Source organism: Megalops cyprinoides, chromosome 23 (genome assembly GCF_013368585.1).
Source record: "Megalops cyprinoides isolate fMegCyp1 chromosome 23, fMegCyp1.pri, whole genome shotgun sequence".
Lineage (NCBI taxonomy): Eukaryota > Metazoa > Chordata > Actinopteri > Elopiformes > Megalopidae > Megalops > Megalops cyprinoides.
In genome coordinates, this window is record NC_050605.1 from 218,335 (window position 1) to 244,823 (window position 26,489).

The 26,489-nt window shown below is 41.5% G+C and overlaps 1 protein-coding gene across 2 annotated transcripts in view; it reads left to right on the top strand.

Moving 5' to 3' along the window:
* The window catches only part of LOC118770099 (epidermal growth factor receptor kinase substrate 8-like), a 71,036-nt gene that overhangs the window by 30,458 nt on the left and 14,089 nt on the right, over nucleotides 1-26,489 (top strand). For both annotated transcript variants that reach the window (XM_036517522.1, XM_036517523.1), the window contains exons 9-18: nucleotides 9,268-9,391; nucleotides 9,909-9,997; nucleotides 10,679-10,753; nucleotides 13,376-13,524; nucleotides 16,153-16,312; nucleotides 16,558-16,592; nucleotides 19,006-19,117; nucleotides 20,735-20,878; nucleotides 21,262-21,297; nucleotides 21,552-21,575. In XM_036517522.1, the coding sequence (XP_036373415.1) occupies nucleotides 9,268-9,391; nucleotides 9,909-9,997; nucleotides 10,679-10,753; nucleotides 13,376-13,524; nucleotides 16,153-16,312; nucleotides 16,558-16,592; nucleotides 19,006-19,117; nucleotides 20,735-20,878; nucleotides 21,262-21,297; nucleotides 21,552-21,575 (948 nt within the window). The remainder of the gene's footprint in view (nucleotides 1-9,267; nucleotides 9,392-9,908; nucleotides 9,998-10,678; nucleotides 10,754-13,375; nucleotides 13,525-16,152; nucleotides 16,313-16,557; nucleotides 16,593-19,005; nucleotides 19,118-20,734; nucleotides 20,879-21,261; nucleotides 21,298-21,551; nucleotides 21,576-26,489) is intronic.

The window sequence follows — 26,489 nt, forward strand, 5'->3', positions numbered from 1 at the left end:
GGGCAGAGTGCCATCACTACGGTTGAGTATGTGCTCTGACTGCCATGGCAACGAGCCTGGCTCTTTGGCGTCGTGGTCAAAGTCGCATGGTTGGTACCCTGTAGACCTGGGTTCAAGGTCGGGTGGGGTGACTGCTCTCGCCCTTCGCTACATGCAGTCCTTGTTGATTGCACTGAAGAGCTCTGGAGAAAGACAGCTTGTACGACTCACCTTGATTATTGCCCTCTGCCAGTGCCGGCCCAAGCCTTTACGGGGCCCTAAGCAGAATTTGATTTGGGGCCCCCCCACCACCTCGGCGCCGCCAATACTATTGACTATTGTCAATGCTTGATCATTCGCACGGACTTTAACCTAACGTTATTCTGACTGACTGTGCTTGCATTATGGGCCGTAACCAGGGCAAAATTTTAACTGAGGTCCAGAAGCATAAGTAGAGCAGGTTTATTTTATAGCTGTACATTTGTAGTTTTTTTCCCAGGAAAATTTGTAATATTAACAGGCTATTGTGTACCAAAAATGTAGGCTAAACAAACATCCCTTCTTTCTCCCACCAACTCACTTTTAAGGCATTTGAACCATTCCTGTAAAATCAGTACGCTAGTCCCTTCTTGTGAGCAAAGATGTTTCTGTTATTATGGACATGAATGGGTTAAAAAAGAATGGGTTAAAAAAGTGGCCCGATGTGACCGATGTTAGCTAGCCAATCTTAGCTAGCTAACCTTGACTACTGTAAGTTAGTTGATATAGGAACATATAGTAACTCTGTTGGACCACATTGCACAGGTAACGTTAATTTTCAAAGCTGTAGAATTATGAGGCTAGCCAGTGCTGTAAGATGAAATCACGTTGACAAGAAGCAGAGTACCAGCCAGTGCCCCCGCTTGTGATTACTGATGAGGTTGTTATAGTTTGGTTAACGTTACAAGCCAGCTAGCTGTTTCAGAGATGTGTGACAGTTGCTTCACTGTTGCTTGGCAACAGAGCTACTCGCTGCCTGCTACCACTCTCTCTCCCACTCTTTCCTCAGCAAGCACAGTTTTTCTAAAAAACTGCCTTTTAGGCAGGCTCTAGCTGAATCATTTTTTTGTCAATTAGTAAACCATACAATGCAGTATTATATTTAGCGTTTGATAACAGTGTGTATTAGCTAGCAAGCCTAGCTAACTAGCTAGCTAACATTAGATTACATTAGCTAATGCTAGCTAATTAGCTAGCTAGCTCGATAAAGGTTAGCTTCTACAAAATTATACAGAATGTCATTCGGAATCGCTGCTGTCCCACAGATAGTGAACGGACTGGTTCAACAGATATGTGAACATGGTAACTATGTAACGTTAATCTAGGGTGACCATATTTTGGTTTTCAAAAATGAACACACTAGTTAGTAGACACTAAAATGTTACTCGCTGCTGGTAGGCTCTCATTGTTATCCCTCCGACTATCAGATGCGACAGAATCACGGGCGCTTATGAATGAGGAATAAGTTCTAATTGGCTGAAATAAGTATTATTTGGCGGATTGATGCGACCATAGAGTACCGAGATGGATACGTCATTGCTGGTGTCGGAAGTAAATTCCCTATGGGAAATTACAATGGGCTTCGCACACTAGCCATCTTTTCTCAAGTTCAGATTCATTTCAGGAGCTGGGAATTTCCTAAATTAAACTGTTCAGTGTGAGGATATATTTGGACTCATCAAAAGTTTCGATATTTTCCGAAAATGTTAAGATGTAAGACTTGTAGTTCGAGTTGTAGTCCACTTTTCGAATGACATATCCAACAGAGCACTGCGGGGGGAACGTCCTGACAAATCAGATACCACCATCTCATCTGGGCATTCTGGGATGTTCCGTTTAGAAAACCGTTGGCTCTGAACGTAGCTAGGTTTGCGAGGGGACGACGACGGTTGGTAGTTAGCCAGCTAACAGACAACCGTAATCGTTATAAAATGGTTCAGTATTTTGCAGCCACCGTACGTATGTAAATGACTGCAAATTTTTTCAGGTTCCCAAAATGCCCCACGGCATAGTTTTACATTATAGAAACCGTGAATGTTATCTCTTTATCAGATAGAAGTCTATCAAATGTAGCTAACTGAATGTGCATTTTCACTCAAGTCGAGTGCCCAAATGTACACATGTAAGAAGAATTATCTTTTTGCTTAAACATCAAGGTGTTTCTGACTCTGTAGATATGTCTCAAAGGCTTCGGACGTTTTTCATCATTCAGAATCGTGGGCAATCAATCAGTCCAATTAGCAAGCTCGATGGGTGATGATGTGGTAACCTGACTTTGCTACCTAGCTAGCTGGTCAGCTATGCTACCTAACGTTACACTGTCCTACACTCACCGACACCCTGTAGGTCTTATCCCTCATGCTCGCCCTGACCAAACCGGTGATATGGCTCTCAAAACAACTAAATTCCTCTACATGCCCTGATTTATAATGATTCCCCCCCCCCCCACTGAAAACGTCGGGTCTCATCCTTGAAGAAGAGGAGAATATGGCTAAGTGACACCATTGCTGCTAATGATGAGCTTGCTGATAGCGATGACTGCTAAGGACGAGCTTGCAAGTTAGCCGCTACAGCGATACAGCTGATAGCGATGATTAGCCACACTCTAGCTAGCAAGGCTGGAGAGCGGGAATGAGAACGCTCCGTGGCTTCATGGGATGTGTAGTTTTTAGCCCATGGTTGTACTAGCATATGAGATAAAAAATTAAATTACGTAAAATGTAGCTCGAAACAATTAAAATAAACAATATAAGTCGCAAGCTGGGATCACAATATATAATTTGGAAATCGATGGTTAGCCATAAATCACTAGAAGTAATTTAAAAGTGCGTTTTTTAAAAAGTCTGATAAAATGAATGGGGAATTTTACTTCCGACACCAGTGTGACGTAGTCACCTTGGTAGTCTATAGGGCCTACAGAGAATTCGCTCAGATTAGTTGATTCTTCTGCCAAGATTATGCTCTAACATTAGCCTAAAAGATGCGTCAGCAGGGGGATTTATAATGATGTCAAAACACTTTTGTTCACAAAATAAAACCATGTTCATTCACACACATATAATGCAAAACGTCAGCCTGAGAGGGAAAAAATGACCAAGGCCCAGACCTCGGCGACCTCATAGCTGGCTACGGGGGTGCTCGCCTCGCATCAAAATCCATTTAACGTCCGTTACAGTGCGCATTAGTGATGTGCAGTTCGTGAACGTACAAATCCTTTTGAACGGATCTTTGAGGTGAACTGAGTGTTCTGAATCCCTTGTCTAAAGGATTCGTTCCTTCCTCTTTGCAAACATGCGCGCTGATTAGCTAGCATAGCAGCTATAACTCTCCCTCCAGAGATTATTAGATATGCGGTCTGTCCACGAAGTAGGGATGGGCGGATCGATACCAAAATATTGATATTTTGATCCTGATGGTTCAGTTTTAAGAATCGATCCTCACATTAAAAAAATCGATAACAGGTAATTCTTTAAACGTCTGATTTCATTAATTTAATTTCATAGTATTTTTGCTCATTTTTTTGAATGGTTAGTTTGGATAGGAACTACTTTTCCTTCCGCTTTCTCACTCAGCTCCCAACAACGTCTGTAATAAGGCACACACAGAAACAGACTCAGTGACTCAGCTCCAGTGCCTCGTGTGGAGTTATTTTGATATGGTAAATAGCAATGATTCGAAATGTAGCATATGTGACAAAATGGTCAGATTTTGTGGCAATACCACAAATCTCATGAAACATTTAAAAAATTGCCACCCAAAAGAGCATGACCAGTTACAGGAGAAATGATGAGAGGTGGAGAAAATGCAGGCAGATACGCCTGCTTCATTGAGGCAAAGTTCTTTAGCAGAGGCATTTCAGAAAGGCAGGAATTATCCAGGTGATAATAGAATTGTATAATTCTATTATCACCTGGATAATAGAATAGAATTGTTAACCATATAAGCAGGACATTGATGTGCAGGATATTTATTGTATGAAACCCTAGTCATGGTATTGGTGTAGATTAGTTTAGGCCTACATATAAGCCCAAGTTTTGCAGTCAGTAGGCTTTAGGCTACTGTTAGATGTAGGCCATGTGAAGCTATAGGCCTATATAGGACACATTTTCAAAAAGAAAAACAAATATGTTTTAAAGCCACATCTTGCTGATATCTGAAGAGAAAAGGCCATCTACAATGAATATTACTCTTTTATAAGTCATCATTAGCACACTTTTATCAATTTTATCTAATGGTGGATATTAAGAGATTTTGGAATGGCTGTAGTTTCATTCAAAATGTGTCATTAAGTAGGTCTATTCTAACTGTCTGTGGCTACTTGATGAAACTAGGCTTAGGCCTATTTAAGCTTTTATGAAAGGTTTAGTGGCACATAAAGATTAAACTACATGTAGTGTAGTTAAAGAATTTTTCTTTTTTTATAGATGACTCTCCGAGAGCCATACATATTACACGACACCTTGGAGAGATGATATGCAAGGACCTTCAGCCTATTTCAGTTGTAGAGGACAGGGGTTTCATTGCATTTGTGAAGACTCTCGACCCATGCTATAAAATCCCAAGCTGCAAACGGCTAATGGAAGGGATCACAGACATGTACAAAAACTGTTAAAATGAAGTAAAAGCAGCTTTACTGCGTGCAAACCCCGTGGTTCTGACCACAGATATGTGGACATTGAGGTTCACAGAGGCCTATTTGGCCGTAACATGTCATTTTGTTGAAAACTGGCAAATGGAAGAATTTCTTTTAGAAACCTGTTGTTTCCATGAACAACACATAGCTGTCAACAGTTAGTTTAGATTAGTTAGTTTAGTTTAGAGTTAAAAAGAATCACAGATGAATGGGGCATAACTCAGAAGGTGCTAGCAGTTGTCACAGACAATGTTGTCTCTGCGGTACACAAGGCTGGGTGGACCCCTGTTTCGCCCATACCTTGACATTGGTAGTCAAAGATGCCATTAAAGCTGTCCCTGCAATTGTTCAGCTCTTGGAAAAATGCAGTAGCATTGTATCATTTTTCCACCACAGCACGAAAGCCACGCAGAAACTCACAGACATACAGAAGCAGCTGAACGTGGCAGAGCATAAACTGGTTCAGTCAGTAGAAACAAGGTGGAATTCTGCATTCTATATGTTGGACAGACTTCAGGGGCAGAGAGAAGCAGTCATCACCGCACTTTGTGTACTTGGAAAGAATGCCCTCTGCTTAAGCACTGAAGAGCTGGACTTGATCCAGCCAACCATTGAGGCCCTGAGACCGTTCAAAGAGGCAACACGAGAAACTTCTGCAGCAAAATATGTGTCCATGTCGAAGGTGATCCCTCTTGTTTCTCTACTTTTGAGAGCAGCTGCAGCCACGGAGTGTCAAGGAAACACACTTTCCAGAGAACTGTTACAGCAGTGCCAACAGCGATTCCATTGCATTGAGACGTTTCACAGTCTTGCTGCTTGCACAGTCCTAGACATCCATTTTAAAAACCTTGCGTTTCACTGCCAAGACAAAGTGGAAAATGTAAAAAGACAAATTCTGACAGAAATGCAAGAAATTCTCAAGCACCATGCATTGCCTACACGTCTGTGCCAAGTTCTGCCTCCCCAGTGTCTTCTGCACTTACACCAAGCTCTACCACATCCACAGCAAAAGGAGGGTTATGGTCGCATTTTGACACTCAAGCTCTGTCAGCCCAACAGTACCGCTCAGCATGGACTGATGTGCTCATTGAAAAGTGTCGCTACTTAGAGGAAAGGGTAATTCTCCGGGACCAAGACCCGTTACACTGGTGGAAAGAGCATGAACAAACTTTCCCATCCCTAAGTAGACTAGCAGCTAGCAGACTTGGGTATCGTTGCTTCCTCTGTCCCTGCAGAGAGAGTTTTTTCCAAGACGGGAGAACTGATAAGCCAACAGAGAAACCGACTGAAGGGGAAAAATGTAAACATGCTGCTGTTTCTAAACAAAAACCTAAAAATGTAGAAAAATGAATCAGAAGACCTGGATGTTTTTCAGATGTAAAGGAAGTCTTTGTTTTATTCTAAGTTTTTGTTTGAACCTATGAGACGAATTTCACTGCTTGTGAAAATGGCAATCCTCTCGCCTGGTTCGCACTCATTCTTTCCCTCTTTTTTGTCTTTATCTTTTTCTGTGTCTTTTCTTTTCTCACTTTCTCTATCTCACTGTTGGTCTCTCTCTCTCTCTTTCTCTCTCTCTCTCCCTCTCTCTCTCTCTCTCTCTCTCTCATTAAGGAATAGGTGAGGCCTTAAGAGAAAAAAAATAGGGAGGGGAAGAATCTGAATGGCTCTGTATGTATTGTTCCTGTGAGTCACTTGCCTGTCACCAGTTCTCTCTCTCTCTCTCTATCTCTCTTGCTGCAAAGAAAGTTTTATTCAAAGTTTTTGTTTGAATGTTGAAGAATAAACTGTTTTATCACTGTTTTTGTTAAATAAATGAAAAACAAAATAGAGAAGTTTGATTTTTTCAATCATAGACCAAGTAGTGTCTTAAAAGTAAGCTTTTAAATGCATTTTTGATGCAATTTCATCATAGAAATTACAAGTATTTCCTGGATTTGTGTACACAACAAGACTTTAAAAAATATCGGTATCGGTATCGGGATACTAGCCCTAGTATTACTTGGTATTGGATCGAAACAAAAATCACTGGTATCGCCCATCCCTACCACGAAGCAGCCTATCACAAAACTGTATCAGCAGTACGTTCATGACAACAAATAGCCAATGGCTGAAATGCTAACACTCTCGAAGCACCTCCCACTGGCCATCTTGGCACAGCTGACGATGTGGGACAATGCAAAAGATCCGGTGACTACGAAAACTCTAAACTCCACCTACTGACCTGATGAACTGTTGACAAGTTCCTCAGTTCACCAGTTCCTTCGGACTTGAAGGAACTGTGAGTCCTCAGTTCACCACTTTGTTTGCACTCAAAGGAACTGGTGACTAGGCTGACAAGTTCCTCAGTTTAGCACCAGTTCGTTCGGACTCAAAGGAACTGGTGACTATGCTGACAAGTTCCTCAGTTCACCAGTTCGTTCAGACTCCAAAGATTTACTGACTATGAAGACCTGGTGACTACGTGTTGCCAGAATCGCTAGTTCTTAGTATAGCAGGCTTTGGCTACATCCGCCATTGGCTGTGACGATGCAAAAGAAATCAAAGCGCTTCTGTGACATTATTATAGGAATTAAAAACAATATTAAATATTATTTTGCTCATCTACCTGCAATATTATTTTATATTTATATTTTTGCAGAAGCATATTTTAGGTACGCACAATGTATCGCAGTTCTTGTTTATCACAACTGCAATTTTACTACGATGTATTTAATGTTGACATCACATTTCCTTTTAATGTGAATAAAGTCCTTATTAATAAATACTGACAAATCAACATAGTAGGCTACAAAACAAAGCAGAAATGTGATGCATAAGCCTATGCATCACATTTGTAGCGTACTATGTCCACATTAACAACAAATAAAAATACAACATCACTGACTAGGCCTACAAGTTTGTTTGTCTACAAAATGTTTGGGCTGGGTTAGTTCAAAACTTGTAAAACAAAGTTTTTCGTTTCGGATATAAGCATGGCTCTTTTTTCCTCAGTGCTTTTTTTTAGTTTTAGCAAATGACATGTACTTAGACTATTATACGCGTTAAAATGTGGGGTTCTATTACCTTCCTAAATACGAAGTATACTTTGTGGCTGCATGCTTGTTTGAATAGCTTCACGTAAGGAATATTACGATTTAATTATTATTAATTTAATTGAAATTTGGTTTCACACATGCTGTTTTGCTAATAATGGACATGATGTTTGGAACAATGTAGAATAACTTTTAAAATGCAATAAAAATATTTACAGATTCGTGTATGCCACCCGACCGGATATGGAAATGAACGAATCAGTGAGTCAAAGATTCGAATCATTTTATTGAACTGAAGGAAAGGAACCAAATCACTAAAAAGAATCATTTTGAACACCACTAGTGTGCATGTGCATGAATGTGACACCAGCTCTGACAGAGGCAGTGGGAATTGATTAAAGCAGTAGTATTAGCTAGCTAGCCCGATAACATAATATTGTGTTTTTGTATGATTACCATTAACATAATGTAATGTATCACAATAAATAAATAAATAAATAAAAACATTTCAAGCTCTCTTGTGGGACATTTCAAGTGCTCTTGGGGGCCCTCTGGTGGCCGTGGGGGCCCTAAGCAGGCGCTTAGTTCACTTGTGCATCGGGCCGGCCTTGTTGGTCTCAGTCAGAGGACCAGTACAGATACATTAACACTGGCTTTAATGTAATTGTAGAACAGAAATGTTTAGGATACAGCCGTGGTCTTGTTCCAAGACACCATGGACCAGGAAGGACCACAGAGAACTTCCCATGTATTGATGAGCCTGTGGTTATACAGTCATAAAGGACTGTAACCACAATCCTTTATGACTATAATGTTCCTTAGGCAGATGGACACACAATGGACTGTTTTCACTCAGCCCAGGCAGTTATAGTAAGAGTGTACTATTGGACTCATCCTTGACTGGAATACACACACACACACACAGAAAATGAGAGTGATCAGATTCCTGTCATGTTGTTATGAGATGGGTTCCTTCTCCTCCCCCCACATATCCCGCTCTAATCTCTGCACACTGGTCTTTGTAATGGCTGATATCCGCAGCTGGATAATTACAGAGAGAATCCTCAAGTGTGTTTGTGTTTATTTGTGTGTTTGTCTGTGTGCAAATGTGCAGATGTTTGCGTGTACTTGTTTGTGTGTGTGGGAGTGTGTGAGCGTGAGAGAGTGTGTGTGTGGTGTGTCTGTATGGCCATTACTATATATCAAGGGAGTGGTACGTAGCTTGACAGGCCTCCATAATTCCTTCAATAATCTGAATTGATGGTATAAAATAAATGATAAAACAAAGTTTATTCAAGAAATATATAATAGACATTTTTTCTAGAAAATGTGGAACTCAGCCAAGCAGATGTCTTTTGCTATAATTAACTATAGGAGCATTTCCATGCACAACAACAGCCAAATCTACCTGGAATTATCATGTCTCATTTTGTGGGAATACGGTCATTTTTCTTTGGATGTGAGTGAATATCCCAGCTTCATTTTTACTCAAAACACTTGAGTAGGGCATGATAACACCACATGAAGGAAATGCATAATGCTTTATGTGTATAAAAGGTATTTAGTGATATTTTTGTATTTCAGCAAATACTGAACCATCTCCTGGATGATATTGAATATTTCCTCACCAAGCTTCAAAAGGCTGCTGAGGCCTTGAATGAGCTTTTTAAGAGGACCGGGCTGAGCTGCAAGAAGAAGGGGCCAGGAGGTGGGAATCGATGTAATTAATTTAGTCAGAATGGCAAACTACCCGCTACTTCATAGGTCAGATGACCTAAAACAGACTTGCTTTCTCCCTCTCTCTCTGTCTGTATTTGGCCTCAACTTTAGCCAGTGTGTAGGGATCCTAAGTCAGTGTGGCAGTCCTCTAATATTAGCAGCTAATGCTACTACAATGTACCAGCACAGTAGGTAATCATGACACACGTTTATTTTGGCTCCATGTCAATAGTTTTCAGCATAATGTTTAACATTCTACATACAGGTCCAACAGAATATGTAAACTGTATAAAATGTGCAGAATTATAAGTGTAACTGTTAAAGTAAGATCAAATGCGTGGCGTTACCACTTCTTTAGGCTACCCACTGGTTCATGCAAGGACTGTAAATATAGAATAATATCTGTGAATCATGTTCCTGCTATTCCATGTTCCTGTTATTCCCAGAATGCTTTAGGCATGTTAATTGTCACAGCAGTGCCTAATGTTGCCTGCTCTGTCCACCAGATGGAGTTTTGACATTGCGAGCCAAGCTGCCACCCCAGGCAGAGTTCATTGACTGTTTCCAAAAGTTCAAGCATGCCTTCAACTTGCTGGTAAGATCTGTTCAGTATTTACACAGAGTCATTTTATTACACATTTTATTACATTCCTAGCATTAACACACACTGTCATCTCCCTTCATTACATATGCTTTATTGACTTATGACACTAATTGATTTTTCATTCAAGTTATACATACATCAACCATTACTGCCTGACCACCAAGCTCATCTAAGTTCACCTCCAGCTGATAGTCGAGAGAATCCAGGACATTTTAGACGTTTCAGACTTTTGTATTTGTGACATTTCAGACTTTTTTGGTTCATTTATGTAGCTAGCAAGCAAGATTCAACGTCATTTTGAATAAAGTAGTTACAGCTAGGCTTGACTGAAATTAGTTTTGATTCCTAATTTTGCCTAATTTCTTCCTAATTTCCATGGGGTTGGACTGAGTTTGTAGGCCACTGTTAAAAAGCACAAAACTATCATAGTACTTCATCTGCTGCCCAGAATTGTGTTTAGCTAGAACCTCATTGTCAAATCAAAAACTGTTTTCTGCCTATCATGTAAAGCAGTAGAAATATTTAACAAGTGGAGGTGCATGTAACCACCTGGAATTTGAACCTTGCATTTAACACTTGGTCAAAAATAGCAGATTTTCCACATGAATATTATTTGCATGTATCAAAGTCTGAAATGGCCACTGTTTGGTGATGAGCTGCACTTTTTTGCAGGGGAAATTAAGATACCATATTTGGAACCCGAGTGCTTCAGACCTGGTTCACTTCCTTTTTACACCACTGAACATGGTAGGTGAATACACCCTGCCACAGGTTGTTGCCAGTGACATTGGGGTAGATTAAAAGCCACTCGTGCTGCAGCCCTCAAGTGGCACATTCTGCAAGGCCCTAGTCTCGAGCACAGACTGACTACAGCCCAGGTGGCAAGCCAGCTGTGTCATCTGCTCACAATGACCAGGAGCTAACAGTGGTGGAACAAAGTGACTTAGTTACACTGGTAATGTGGTAGCTAGGTTGGGCCAGGGTCTCCTCATGCCATCGCTCTCTGCCACCATGTGATTCGTCAGGCCTCTGTAGGTTGCTGGGATGAAGTGGAGTAGCACCTATCCTACAGTGAGCACTGAAAATGCATTGTGCGTTGTGGGACTTGTAGTGCAAAATGTAGCAATCGGCTGCATGTAAGTGTTTCCAGTGATTGCATTCATCTTTCTTCAGTGCTCCTGCACGAGTTGTAACAGTGAGATGAGTGTAATGTAGATTGAAAAAAGTAAACACAAGGAAAGTGCATGGTTGGGCATTTACATTTACATCACATTTATTTATTTAGTAGACACTTTTATCCAAAGCAACGTGCAAAAGTGCATACAGTAAGTATAGTGACAGTACGGGGACAGGATGTATACAGTTCCACAATGAGACAGTAGTTCTCAGCTGACAGTAAAGTCTGTTTGAGGGCGTAGTACTGGCTAATTTATACAACTACAGGGTATAGGGCAACTAACAAGATCCAACTTCAAAACAGCAAAATGAGTGCCTGAGTAAAGGCGGTAACAAGAAAACAACAACACAGAAAACACACAGCAATTTTTAACAGCACTGATCCAGATGGGGAGCTGAAAGATGACAGCAGACAGGAGTTGGGAAGTGAGCGGTCATCTTGGGGGATGGTATGATAGGTCAGTCCAGGTATAGTCTGAAGAGATGTGTCTTCAGACCACGTCTGAGGGATTGGAGTGATTGGAGTGATGGAGCAGGGATTGGAGTGATGGAGCAGGGAGTGACAGGGAGTTCGTTCCACCACTGGGGAGCGATGTAGGAGAAATGTTGTTGCCTTGCAGAGCAAGAACTTTGTCTGTGTGAGGAGCAAGACGTCCAGTTGCTGCTGAGCGTAGGGGCTGGGCAGGTGTGTAGGGCTGGATGAGGTCTTGGAGGTAGGTAGGGGCTGTCCTGTTGACTGCAGAGAAGGCGAGGGTCAGCGTTTTGAATCTGATCCTGGCTGCAAGTGGAGGGATTTAAGCAGGGGAGAAACATGGGAGACTTTGGGGAGGTTGAAGATTAGTCGGGCAGCTGCATTCTGAATGAGCTGCAGAGGCTGGGTGGTTCCAGGCTGGGAGGCCTGCGAGGAGAGCATTGCAGTAGTCCAGGCGAGGGAGCACTGTGGCCTGGACAAGGAGCTGTGTGGCGTATGTTGTCAGGAACGGACGAATCCTCCTGATGTGGAGGAGGAGTTGCCAGCCCCATGATGTGCGAGCAATGTACTCCCTGAAGTCTGGGTTGCTGTCGAGATTGACGCCCAAGCTCTTTGCTGACTGAGAGGATGGTATTGTGGTGCCATCGACAGTGATGGAGAGGTCTTGCAGGGGGGAAGGGCCGGCTGGGATGAAGAGCAGCTCTGTTTTCTTGAGGTTCAGATGGTGAGATGTCATCCATTTGGAGATGTCAGCCACACATGTGGAAATCCTTTCGTTGACCTGGGGGGTAGAGGGAGGGAAAGAGAAAAAGAGTTGGATGTCATCAGCATAACAGTGATAGGAGAAACCGTGTGATTTGATGACTGAGCCAGATGAGTTGATGTAAATTGAGAAAAGCAGGGGTCGCAGTACTGAACCCTGTGGGACTCCTGTAGTGAGAGGGGTGGGTGCAGAGGTGGAACCTTTCCAGTAGATCTGGGAGGATCTACCAGTCAGGTAGGACTTGAACCAAGAGAGGGCGGTCCCAGAGATGCCCATCTCTGACAGCTTTGAGATTAGTGTTTGGTGGTTGACTGTATCAAAAGCATCAGAGAGATCAAGGAGGATGAGGACGGATGACAGGTTGGAGGCTCTAGCAGTATGAGCCTCTGTGACTGCCAGGAGTGCAGTTTCTGTTCAGTGGCCAGCTCTGAAACCTGACTGGTCAGTTGGTTAAGTACTGCATGTTCCAGGGTTTTGGATAAAAATGAGAGGAGAGATATCAGTTGATAGTTCATAACGTCTGATGGGTCAGTGGACATACCATTACCACTCATATAAGCTCCATCTGTTGAACAGCCTGTTTGCTTCATGGTTGGTACATGAGTCAATTACTTTTCCTGAATTTAATTTTCAGACATTTGTTGGCTCTTAAAATGGCAAACTGATATTCAATCATTAAATGATAAACACTAAATGACAGACTTGAATTATAGACCTGTGGTTACTACAATTTTACAGCTGAAAAGACATCTTTATGTAAATATAACATTCTGATATTGCTCAGCTGTTGCAGACATTTTTACAGGGGGAAAATCTGCCAAAACACGAATCTCTGTGTGCTGAAGATTTGTTTACTCATCAGAGGAGCAAGGTTTTCCTGAGTATGTGCAGCACAACCAGGTTTTCTGCAGTGTTGTCATCTTGCCCTCTATTTCTCCTTCCCTGCTCCCCTCTGCAGGTGGTGCAGGCCTCAGGGGGCGTGACCCTGGCTCAGACTGTGCTCAGTCCACTCCTTACTCGAGATGCTATTGACTTCCTGCATTCTGCTGCCACATCTGCTGAGAAGTGTCTGTGGGTGTCGCTGGGGGACAGCTGGACCAAGTGCAGGTATGGTATGGTCAGGGTGTGGTCAGGGCCAAGGGCGTAGGAGAGTTTGATATTGGGGGGGACACAACTTGCTATTTTGTGTCTGTATACGTAATCCCAGTCCTTAAAGGAGCATATATCTTGACTGAAGAATAAAACAATATCAGGATGGCTTGAAATAAGTTGTGCATGTAAACACCGCTTAAGTGCTTTCAAGAAGAGCTGCACACCTCTGTTACTACTAAGCTCATCTGGACATAGGAGATGCACATCTGGGGCAGAGTTTGCCCAACATTTTTTAGGAGATGCACATCTGGGGCAGAGTTTGCCCAAGGTATGTCACCCAACATATAAGTAGAGTTATTTTCCTCCTGGAGATGGAAAGTGTATGACACTAATCACATAACCAAATGTCACACTTTGATGTAATGAATGGTGCATGCCATCCAATCATAGCAGAAAACTGCCAAATATGGACTACACACAGCAGACAGGTTTTCCCTCACTGTACAGCCAGGGAAGAGAGGTGCAACGTTGATGAAGATCTGTGGCATGGAAGTACAGTAGATACTGTGTGTACATCTTTTTTGTTTAACTTAATTAAAACATTTATTCGTCTGCAGTTTCTAAAACTGAAAATGTTGACTGAATACTGTGGTGAAGTTTTCTTCACAAAGTTGGTCATAGAATTCTCCCACCGGTATTACTAGCTAGCTAGCAGATACTAACTTTACCTCAGCAATAGGCCTATGTCAGTGACAAACAGCTGGCTAGCTAACGTTAGCTTGTTCATTAATGATCAGCGAAATAAGTAACAAGCTAATGTTATATATGAAAATTTACGACATACTCAAAGAGAATACTGTTCAGTAGTAGGCTATACAGAATTTGATACCGAAAATAGCATGCAGCGAGTGGCCCAGAATACTACCTACGTCCTTGATTTGCAAAGGCGGTTACCTCGTGAACTCAAATGTTTTTTAGCCCAGTGCTTTCTACATGACTGTTGTAGCTAGCTGTGTCGTCCCAGTTAATCTGCTATGTCAACGAGCGGGAGCCCTGAGGTATCTTAAAAAATAAAAACCTGTTTAATGGGTTTACTGTGCTTGCGATCATTGTTTAACATGAATTCAACGTATCCTGAAATCATTTTATTTAACGTACAATAGTTTCAACAGTACAGAAACTGGCTAGCTAATAGCCTAGGCTACAGTCGCTGTTGCCAAATTATTCAATAGATGAATAACGTGAAACTGGTCACTAAATAAATCCATACACGCCTGTCACTATCATCTACCATACTTAGTCTTTACTCCAAAAAACGATTTATTGTCTGTTTTTTTCCCCCCCGGGGAGCGGGTGCATGATTCAAGTTGACTGCTCTTACATGTTTTTTGATAATGATCCAGTCAGTAAAAGTGGCGCGCTCATAAAACGTCATCAGGGAGAACGATATTCCGTTTCCAAATTAAACTTTTATTCTAAATTTGCCGGTTGTTGTGACACGACTACAAATAATGTTTTTACTCATTTATAGAAATTAATTTATTAGGGAACTATTTGGAGGGGGGACAAGAATAGCTCACACAAATATTAACTGGGGGGCCATGTCCCCCCCGGTTCCTACGCCCCTGGTCAGGGTACAGTCAGTACAATTAGAGTGGTGTCAAGTAAGTATTGGATGGTCAGGGTGCAGGTGGGTACAGGCAGGGTGGAGTATGGTACAGTCAGGGTGCAGATGGATACAGGCAGGGTGGAGTATGGTGCGGTTAGGGTGCCGGTGGGTACAGGCAGGGTAGAGTATGGTGCAGTCAGGGTGCCGGTGGGTACAGACAGGGTAGAGTATGGTGGGGTCAAGGAGCAGGTGGGTGCAGGCAGGGTAGAGTATGATGAGGCCAGGGTGCAGGTGGATATGGTCAGGGTGTTGTACAGTTGGGTTATACTTACAGCTGTTGAGGACACTGGTCTGCATGGCCATTGCGGATGTTATACTGTTACTTAGGCTGAGTTTCTGCATAGTGAGCACAAATGAACGGTGCTGTGTTTAGAGATTCCTCATTTGTCTCCTGGCCTGTCAGCAAGGTTGTCTTGACCACCTGTTGTGATTGATGTACACAACTACAGCAGACCTCTGTCCTCTCAGAGTCCTCTAAGACCTTCCATAAGTGGAGACTGAATTCAACAAGATTCTGAGTCTCATATTACCACATTCAGTAGTGTCCATTTTTTTTGCAGATGTCCTTGTACTTGGTGACTTTATTTACAGCATTAAATACTATAAGTATTAAATGTTGACCGTATAAATTAAATATTGAGTATACATATTTACCATTTATAATCTATAAATAGATCATTAATTGTCTGCACTAATTTTCCAGATAAATGAATGACTTAATAATGAATTAATGATTGTCATTATGTGACTATTCTTTAATAGTGGCCATTCCAATACACATGGGTTTTAATGCAGTATGTGGATAGAGTCCTTGCCATATTACAGTCCTTGGAAACATATGACCATTTCCACATGGTGTTTTAATTCGCTATTATGGATAGCTTCCATGTTGTAATGTAGTCATTGGAAGCATATGAAAGCTTAGTATTTGTCCCTGTTTTCATTCTGGGATGTGCACCTGTCCCCGGCTCCAGACTGGAATGGCCCAAGGACTACCCCTTCCCCCCCTACACTCCTCGCTTCCGCAGGGGCTGGGAGCCGCCTGTGCTGGCTTTTGAGGGACCGTGGAGGGAGCGGGAGGTTACCCAGTTGGCACGCTCCCTCGCTGGAGTGGAGCTCCAGCACACGGAGGAGGTGAGGGAGTAGGGGCAGGGGCAAGGGGAGGGGAGTCACAGAGCTTAGAAGGGGCACAGGGTGGCCTTTTGGAAACTTAAGGACGCAGCAGGTCTCTCTATGCAACCTTCATGGACCAGCATATCGTAATCTAATCTGTTAGATTTGGCCTTGGAGGAGCAGTGGCTTCTCTGTGTTGGTTTAGAAATGAGTCGTCAGCATTTGTCATAATGGCTAATAGCTCATTTCACTTTTTGCTTTTATAGCAACACAGTGCTCGGGGCTTCGGTGGTGCCAATGGGTAGGTGTTCAGTAACACAGCACACATCCCAATACACCTACTGGTCATGCTCAGTAACACAGCACACAGCCCCATACAGCTACTGCTCATGCTCAGTAACACAGCACACAGCCCCATACAGCTACTGGTCATGCTCAGTAACACAGCACACAGCCTCATATACTTACTGGACATGGCTGCACAGGTCATCACCCACACAGGAAATAGGTAACCCTGGTCACATGACTGAACATCAGGCCCTAGAGAACTGTCACAAACCCAGCAGGCTGCTGGCCTCTCTGTTCCCTATTGGTCTGGTCTCAAGTGTCTGTTCAGATTCAAAATTCTCTGTTGTCTATTGATTCCTCAGTTAAATCAGTGTGCAGTAAGCCCACGCTTAAATGTTTTCCATTTTAACCCTGAATGCCCTTAGAAAATGAGCTTTCCACAGAGGAGGATGTGTGTTTGACTTTGCTTTCCTCTCCTGGTTTTAGTTAAGTTGTTCCAAATTTGTCCCAGGGTAAGAGGTAAGGCATTTTTTGAAAACACCATAATTACATAAACCAACAGTGTGTGGTCCCTGTCAATTTAGTCACTCATTTTTGTCAGTCATTTTGTCAAGTTCTTTTCCGTTTGTTATTGAGATGATAACCATAGATAAAGGAATTATTTGTGTTTTTGAAGCCTGTTTTGAAGCCTGTTTTGTACTGTTGTGCTGTCTATCTTTACTCCTTTGAGAGTTTGCCTTTAATGTCTGAGTTATAATATAGCGTGAAGGTAGTTGTGCTATAGTTTAAGCTTAAACCAGCTCTCAATGCAAACTGGCAAATTCAACATCAGATATCTCAGCCATTTCATCATAATTTTTGCTGAAATTTTATACACCAACTCTGACCATGACAAACAACAAATTTGGACCACAGCTGCAAAAATTTGTGCAGTAGTTTTGGTAAATAAGACAACACAAATAAGTCAGCATTTTCATTATCACAAACTTTGTTCTCAAAAACCAAACAATTTACAAAACAGTTTACTTTTAAGGTTTCAAATGATTTGTACCATGAATAGTACCATTGCCTTTTCAAAATTGAATAATGGTAGAGGCTGTAGGTTTTATTAAAATCACTGAAATGTTGACTTAAATCTGCCGTTTAATTGCATTCATATAGCTACACGCTAACATTTTTCAGCGCGAGGCCCTGCAGTATCAACCAAAAGGGCCGGATGTAGTTGGCTTTTCTTTCAGACCCTGGCCCCCAGCTTCCCCCACCATCTTGCTGTGCCACAGCACCCCACCCTATGCCCATGGACAGTCGTGCTGGACACCAGCACCAGACTCAGTAGACCCCAATTGCCTTGACTACTCCATCACTTTTTCATAGGGAGCCCGCAATTAAGCTGCTTCCCTAAGTATTTCACCATGTACCCATGCGATGCAGGAAGGGCCAGCTACCCCTTCCCACTCCCTAATTTAGATAACACCAAGTAAGCATTTTTGATTCATAAATGCAAAAGTAACCAAGATCTGCATATTACAATGACTACACGTCTCCTCCTAGGCTAAGCTAAATAAGGTAGACTAGCTAAATCACATAAGTTCAGTTGTCCAGTCAAGCAAAAAGACATGTTGAGCATGTAAAAACTCTCACTTGATGCCTTGACAAGTGCATTGAGCCTTGACCAATGCCTTGGTTACTGCTCAATGCACACTGCATTGGCATCAAAACGTAAGACACACATTCTCTGTTTGAAACAATAACATCAAAGAGAAATGAGAAGCCGCACATGTAGGCTACAAGTTTAGGAACAGCCAGCAAGTGTGTCACTGTCCCGCCAGTCACTGTCTCACTTGTCGCTTGTTTTGAGAGTTATTTAGAGAGTGTAGATATAGAATACAATACAATACAATACAATACAAAGAAAACAAAGTTTTATTTCAGTCTTCTCTTGGGAGAATGACTCAAGCCAACAGGTTCTCAAATTTCTTACAACTAGTTGCTTCCACTTATACTGCATAAGATTGACCTTGTTGGAGGCCTACTTTCATTTCAGCTTGTACTTGCATTGCTGTTAGCTGTGTTAGTTTAAGGTCAAATCACGTTCCAGGAAGAAAAACTAAAATTCATTGACTAAAACTACTTTATTGAGTTTAATTCTGGAAAAAGCCACAAAACAAGGGAAATTCAGGAAATTACCTCTACATTTAACTGCTAAGGCTTTTCAGCACACTGATTTGATATATGCTATGATACTTTATACATTGTATGAAGTAACCCAATGTAGCTACTCACTGCTGGGCAGCAAGATATGTAGTCCTCAGAGGAATAAAGGAAATAACCATATGAGTATTGGATTACTATATGTTAGTATTTGGTTACTATATGAATAATTTATAAAACAAGTTTGTATGTCTAACAGACTGGGTCTGTTACAGAAACTATGAGATCCACAGCAGAACACAGCCAAGGAAATATGCCAGATCCAAGGAAGACTTCATGGCTGGAAAAAACACAGAGCTGACTGTTGTCAAGGGTGAGCTTGTTGAGGTGAGAGGAACAAAATGGGTCAAACATCTCAGAACATCCAGAAACACTCAAAAAAGCAAAAAATGGAATGGATGGTGGAGCTCCTACATGTAATAGTAATTCATCATTATCATTTAATCAATGATCACGTTTATCATTTGGTGTGTAGTTTTCATGTCCTTCCCTCTCTCTCTCACACTCTCACACACACGCACACACAGACACACACACACACATGCTTCTACACATCCTTGCCTATGAAGGTAAATATGTTGCAAAATGCGAGAGCTTGTAGACTTGATTTTGAGAACTTGTAGAATACAATGTGAGAACTTGTAGAACAAAAGTCTGAACTTGTGTTTAAATTTTCACTTGTAGAAAAAACGTGAACTTGTATGTTGAAAGTCACAAATGTGTAGATTGATATTTACATAAATACAATAGCAGTGAATATAGCTGCAATAGCTGCAAACTTGTAATCCAACATTTACTCATATTTATTTATTATCTATTTTACTCGAGTCCATTTTCCAGTACAACCACAACTCCGTGATTACAACCACAACTCTGAGATTACAACCTCTCAAATCAGTCCCTGCAACTTCAAATCTGTGCACCTTGACTTTTGAAACACTTCTTGCGATAAGCTTGTTGCAAAACCAGTTTGCACTTGTAGCTCCGGAAGTGAGAGAGCAGAGCAGGGAGCAGGGGGTGGGGGGTGAACTGATCAGAAATCAGAAGATGAAGCGCTCCTTTATGAATCTGATACCAAAAAACAAATAACGGTTTGTTTTTCGTACTTTCGATTTTATGCTCAGATCATAAATAGCAAATGAAAAAACGGGCCAAACTTGATTTCGATATTTGTCAGCTTAATTCCTGTGACATGCACCAGTGACTACTGAAGTCCCAAATGAATATTCAGGAGGAGAATTTTCAGACAGTCCCTTCCACAAATATAAAAATCCCCCTCAACACTTTTTCTTTGTGTCAGGTAATACTGTTATCCCTCCTCTATCCCATCTCCTCCTTTTATTTCTATTCCTGTTTATGATTTTTATATGTGGGGGGTCAGCAACCTTAGCCCACGGCCAGGTGCAATCCCTTCAATAGACGCCAAGGCAAAGATCAATACCCCATACCCTCATCAACAGTGATGTTTACATTCTTTATTGTGCTACAATTAATGTCTACTGAATAAACATTATTGATAGTCTGTTCATTACAATAGAATACAACTAACTACATTTAATTTACTAATGTAACTAAATTAACTGAATTACTTCAGTCAGTATGCTACCTCCTAGTTTACTGTTTGCAGTCTATATTATTTGATTTTTTGCTAATAAATTTTTAGAATGGCTAGACTAGACTTGTTCAGTGGCTTTGCCCAGGTCTGCTAGCCATATTAATAATTTAATATGACTCCACATAACACGTTTCTTGTGTTTGGACTAGTATCCAATGGGCTGTTATGAATTCCCCTTCAACAGTAAGTTTATTACGTGCTCCTTAATTTCTAATGTTTAAGCAAAAAATATGTGCAGTGAATTTGTTCTGGGCCAGGCCAGACATTGTCAATCCCTCATGTGTAGGTTTGAGCAGCTGATTGACATGTATTGGGGGTGTGGCCTCCAGGTTTTAGATGACAGGAAGCAGTGGTGGAAGGTGAGGAACAGCACCGGGGATTTTGGGTATGTGCCGAGCAACTTCCTGCAGATCACCCAGGTGATGGACATCACTGGGGGGCGGGGTCAGCCTGTCAACACCCACACCTACCAGGTAGGTCAAAGATCACTGTTCCCAATAGCACAGCCAGCTTTCCCTTCCCAGCCATATCCCTTATCATCAAGGTATCTATGCATCCTGTTACAGGTCACATTTTAGAGTCATAACTATTTATATCAGAAACTCATTAAATCAGCTTTTAACATGGACAGAATCACATATCAAATCCACTTGTTCTTACAGATGCAGGCCTTCCTCTCACATGCAGATGTGCACAAAGTGCTTTCAGTATTCCTTCTGCACAAGTGGTACACTCATACTCTACATATTCTATACACTTACACTCTGTAACTCATTGTGGTACTAGTATTCATGATCCATTCCTGAAAGTCAGTTCTAAAAGCCATACTGATGTTCCCTTTACTTTTGCTCATAAGATCATGATGCCCAAGAAGGAATTTGAACTGCTCAAGGTAGGGCTGCCTGTGCTTCCAGACCTCCTTTGCATGCCTTCCCCTTTTAAGCAATACTAAAATGGCAGATTTTTTTCATAGCCAAAGTGGTGGCATAAAATGTAGTCCATTGCATTTCTGTGCTCCTAATCCTAATAACCTCAGCTGCTCCTTCCTGTCTGCTTCTGTGGTGGCCCTGAATGCGTTTGTAGTGCAGGAAGCTGATGTCTAGACTAAATTGTTCTATTGACTAAATCTTCATTTTCTCCTGCAAGCAATTACTGGATGAGAAAAATGAGGTAATTACACTTCATAGTAGTCTCAGTGTCTCAGTCTTTGCTCAAACTCAGGCCTGCAGCTTTTTTAGATGCAGTTTGTTCATAGGTGGAATTTGCAGGGAGGCAGGAGAGGCATTGCCCCCCCCCCGCGCGGCTGAAATATGTCACTACATTGAGTAGGGGTGTAACCGGGGGTTCTGAAACCGAAACCGCGATACAAACGTTGTCCCCCCCCCAACCAACCCCAACCGGCTGCAGCTCTCATTACGTTACTTTCCATTTGTTCCTAATATAAACAAATTCATTTTTCATTTCAGAATTAACACTATAACACACGTAAATCACGAAATTACTATTCTGTTTAATAGGGGTGTAACAGTACACGTATTTGTACCGTACCTTTCGGTACAGGATGTTCGGTTCGGTGCGCGTTGTGATCCGAGTCTAGCTCGCATGTTACGTGCATAACTTTTTTATGCTCTGATGATCAGTCGACCAAAATGTTAGCGAATAAAGTGATACTTCACAAGATACAGTGTGCCCTTTTCTACATTTCTGTGTGCGAAACTAAAAAAAAACTGTTTCCTTTCTGATTTCATAATGGAGCTGTAAGGCTGTACTCACACATAGGGTCTTTTTTTGAAGCTGTCAGTGTCTATTTTACATGATAATCCTGTGGAGTAGACTGTGTTTTCAAAAACGTGAGTGTTTTTTTAAACACCATCGCCGGCGTTTTTTTCTGCAGCTCAGGGCGTTTCTTTTTCAGTTGAAAAAAGTTCACAAGCGGAGTAGTGACACCAGTGTTGTTTCCCAGAACAACCACCAAAAATGGAGAAGGTAGCGGTGGAGAAGTTAATTGTGCTAGTTTCTGAGCACAGTGAACTGTACAACATGACAGTTAAACTGTATCATAACATTCATCATAAAGAGGCTGCTTGGAGTCAAACTGGTCAGATCCTAGGAGTTTCTGGAAAGTGTGTTTAATGCTTGAAGTTGTCGTTAACAAAACTAGCCTGTTAGCTAACATTAGCTCTGCAACAATGTATAGCAGGGGTCTCAAAATTAAATTACCTGGGGGCCACTTGCCAGGTGGTCCTCTTAAAAGGGGGCCAGTGTAATAGGGGATGAGGAAAAAAAGTCTCCAACAATATAACATGCACACACATCTTTTTATTATATGATTTTTCACATCAATAACTATATACAATATTCTACATATTTTCATTGCATTGTTTATTGCTTGCTGCCAGAAACCTGACACTTCTGTTGACACAGACGAGCCACATTTGGCTTCAAGGAGTGGACACCCTGAGTATAGCCTAGAGATGATCATTGGTCAGTTGGGATCTCTGTTTTGATTTATTAAAGTTCATAGTTGAGAACAGTTTCTCGCAGATATGTGGTTCCAAAAAGACACATGACCTGCCTGAACAGTTTGGACAGCTCAGGAAAGGATCGAGGGTAGTTCTCTAAGAAACTGTGCAATCATCTCTTGCTTTCCTTGAGCCTCTCTGAACTTTGCTTTGAGCTCAGTGTTGCACTGTAAGTCTATGAGCTCCATCTGAAGTGTGCTTGGGGCATTGTCCACCTCAAAGGTGAATGGGTCTGCAAATATCTGGAAAGTGCTACTGTGAGTCTTAAAGTCAGCAAATCGGTGCTCAAACTCCAGCAGCAGGTTGTCAATGGCAGTCACATATTCATCAGCATTGGCTATGGCACCATCATCAATAACTGATTTGTATGTTGGGAAATGGGCAATTTTTTTTCTCAGTGAGTTATGCTTTCCACAATCTGAGTTTCATAGAGAAGGCTTTCACATTGTCCAAAGCCACAGTGACAAGTTGGTCTGGCCCCTGTAGTTTTAGATTGAGCGTGTTCAGTGCTTGTGTAATATCCACTAGAAATGCTAAGTCCCCCAGCCATATATCATCAAGCTCAGAAACATGTAGCCTGCCCTCTCTCATGAATTCCTTGATTTCCTCCCTCAATTCAAAGAACCTTTTCAGGACACTGCCCCTGCTCAGCCAGTGCACTTCAATGAAGTACAAAACATCGCCATATGTCGTCTCTTATTTCCTGAAGAAATGCAGGGACCTGGCGGTGTTGTAAACCCCTTTGATCTAATTAAGTTTAGCCTATACATTTCACCACTATGGCCATAACACTGTCAGATTTCAGGCATCTGCTGCAAAGTGCCTGCTGGTGAATGATACAGTGCAACGCAATTGCGCGGCCTACATTCTCCTCCTCCAGCTTGCTTTGAACTAGCGCCACAAGCCCATTCTTTCTTCCAGTCATTGATGGAGCACCATCAGTGGTGATTCTAGCTAATATATTTCACGGTAGACCAGCATTCTCCATTACATTGTACAGCACCTGGAATATATTTATGGCCGTAGTCTTTCCGTGCATCGAACACAAAGCTAGCATTTCTTCTGTTACCTCAACACGGTCATTAATACCCCTGACAAATATACCTAGCTGTGCATTGTCATTTATGTCTGTGCTTTCATCAAGTGCTAACGGATAGTAAATGAACTCTTTTGCTTTGGAGCACAACTGTCCATAAATGCCACCTGACAACTCGCCGATCCATTCTGCCACTGTATTTGCTGTGAGACTGACGTTTCTAAATAAAGATGCCTTTTCTGGGCAGACGGTATTCGCAACCTGCAGCATTATGGGGTGCTTTTTGTAAAAATGTATACGCTGATTTATCTTGCATGTTTTTTTGCATTGTTAAATGTAAAAAAAATGCAATACAATTTTAAACTGTCACTTTTTCATATATTTACAGACAAATTGATGCAAATCTGTCAAAGTATTTTTCAAGGGTAATATTTTTCATTAATGAAAAATATGAAATAATAACTTGTGTACATATAAGTGTTAAATGTAAATGTTAAATATAAATGTAAATGTTAAATGTTAAATCTAATATGCAAATGTGGAATGAACCGAATGAATATGGTTATTAACCACACCTCTATTGTGTGACGCATGTTCTTTCCCATGGAAAAGCTCAGGCATTCACATCAAGCACTGTGGCAATGTAGAAACATGGCAAGTGTCGCAACAGGTGGTGGTGATTTGGCGGAAATAATTGAAAAAGCAGTAGCTGCTGGTGTTAAAGCAGCTCTGCGAGGTCAGACCACGCCAACATCTAGTCAACGTCCAATGCAACTATAGTCCCAAAGCTAACGTTAGTTCAGTAATCTTAACCCTTTCATGCGTACGGTCACACCGGTGTGATTGGCCGCTTAGCACTTATGCTAAAACCGGTGCCATTAGAACACTAGATTGGAAAAATTCTAGCTAATTTTAGCTTTGAAGAAACAGAGATTTAACGTTAAAAATATAGCAGATGCTAACTGAAAACTATGAGAAGGTTAATAACTCTAATGAAAACCTAACGAACCATGTAAGGTAACACCCGTGGGCCGGGCTACATTGCATAAAAATAGGTTACGTGCAAAAGGGTTAAGAAGCTAACGTAAAACTAAACGCAAAACTGATATGCTGGCCGAATCTCATTACAAATCTAAAACAATCAGGGGGCCGCACGAAACTGTCTTGTGGGCCGGTACTTTGAGATGATGTATAGCCAGCTAGATGCTAACAATGTACATGCTACTGTTGTTATGGCAACAAAAGACGCTCTCAACTGCTTTTTGTAACAAACGCTGCTAGAGTTTTTTTACTTGAAAAAATTCTCTGGCCAGTGTTTTTCATCAAAAAAGACACTACGTGTGAACACGGCAACTGAATTAGCACATGTTCAGCAGCGTAATGTCCTACTGTAGCGTAATTGATAGTTCATATTATTGTTCAACTGAAATCGGGTATGTTGCTGGCAGTACGTCGAACATGAGTACTCATTTGTTTGCACTCATTCGTTTGCATCATCCAAATGCAAACATCACAGGTACAAGGAAAAAACAGAGTTGAGTGCAAACACTGCTCCCCATGGCATTTAACTAAGCAACCTCTCCCTGCTAATTGAGATCGGGCAAAAGCAATTAACAAATGCCATAGGTGTTTACCTTTATGTGCATTCCTTATGTGTCCAGGAAATTATGGCCATTTTGCCACTGTTTTTAAGTTTGTACAAGTTTATATGTTTACAAGTTAAATTCATAGTAAATGAAAAGAAATTTCATGTTTTGCATGTCTTTTTTTCCATCATACTGTAGCGTACCATCACAGTACCGAAAACGTATCGAACCGTGACTTCAAATCCGAGGTACGTACGGAACATTGACTTCTGCGTACCGTTACACCCCTAACATCTAAAATGGGTCCAAAATTTATTTCATTAATTACATGCTTTGTGATTAATTAATCTAAATTAATCGCATACATCAATATTTACCATGAGAAGCACTTAAAATATTCCTAGCTAGCCTGCAGTTGGGCACGATAAACAATAGCTAGCTAGCAAGCCTACCGTATATCTAACCGGTCCATGTATGCTAAAAAGTAGCTTGCTAGCCTGTAGTGGGCTATGATTAGTGGCTTGCTTGTCTACCGTATAGGTAGCCTTAAAAAGTAGCTGGTGAGCCTGCTGTCCGGTATGAAAGAAAGTAGCTAGCTAGCCTTTTCGTGTATGATAAAAAGCAGGAAGCTAGCTAACTAACCTGCAGTCACTAAACTGTTTATGTGTTGCTTGACAACACATGTAAATGTAATCCTGAAGGGACTATTTTTGTCGGCGGAGCCCAATAAACGACAAAAAACATAATTTGTTGTCTCAAATTATCTCTACTTGATAAGCAGCCTTGTTTGTGGAACTGTTGTATAAAAGCAATATCACACTAGTGGGAGTCCTGTTATACTAAATATCAGGATGACAACCCAATCACAGCCGTGCTGTGACTGCACAGTGACATATGGGGTCAAGGGGCATCAGAGTATGATTAATCTGCGTAAATGTTT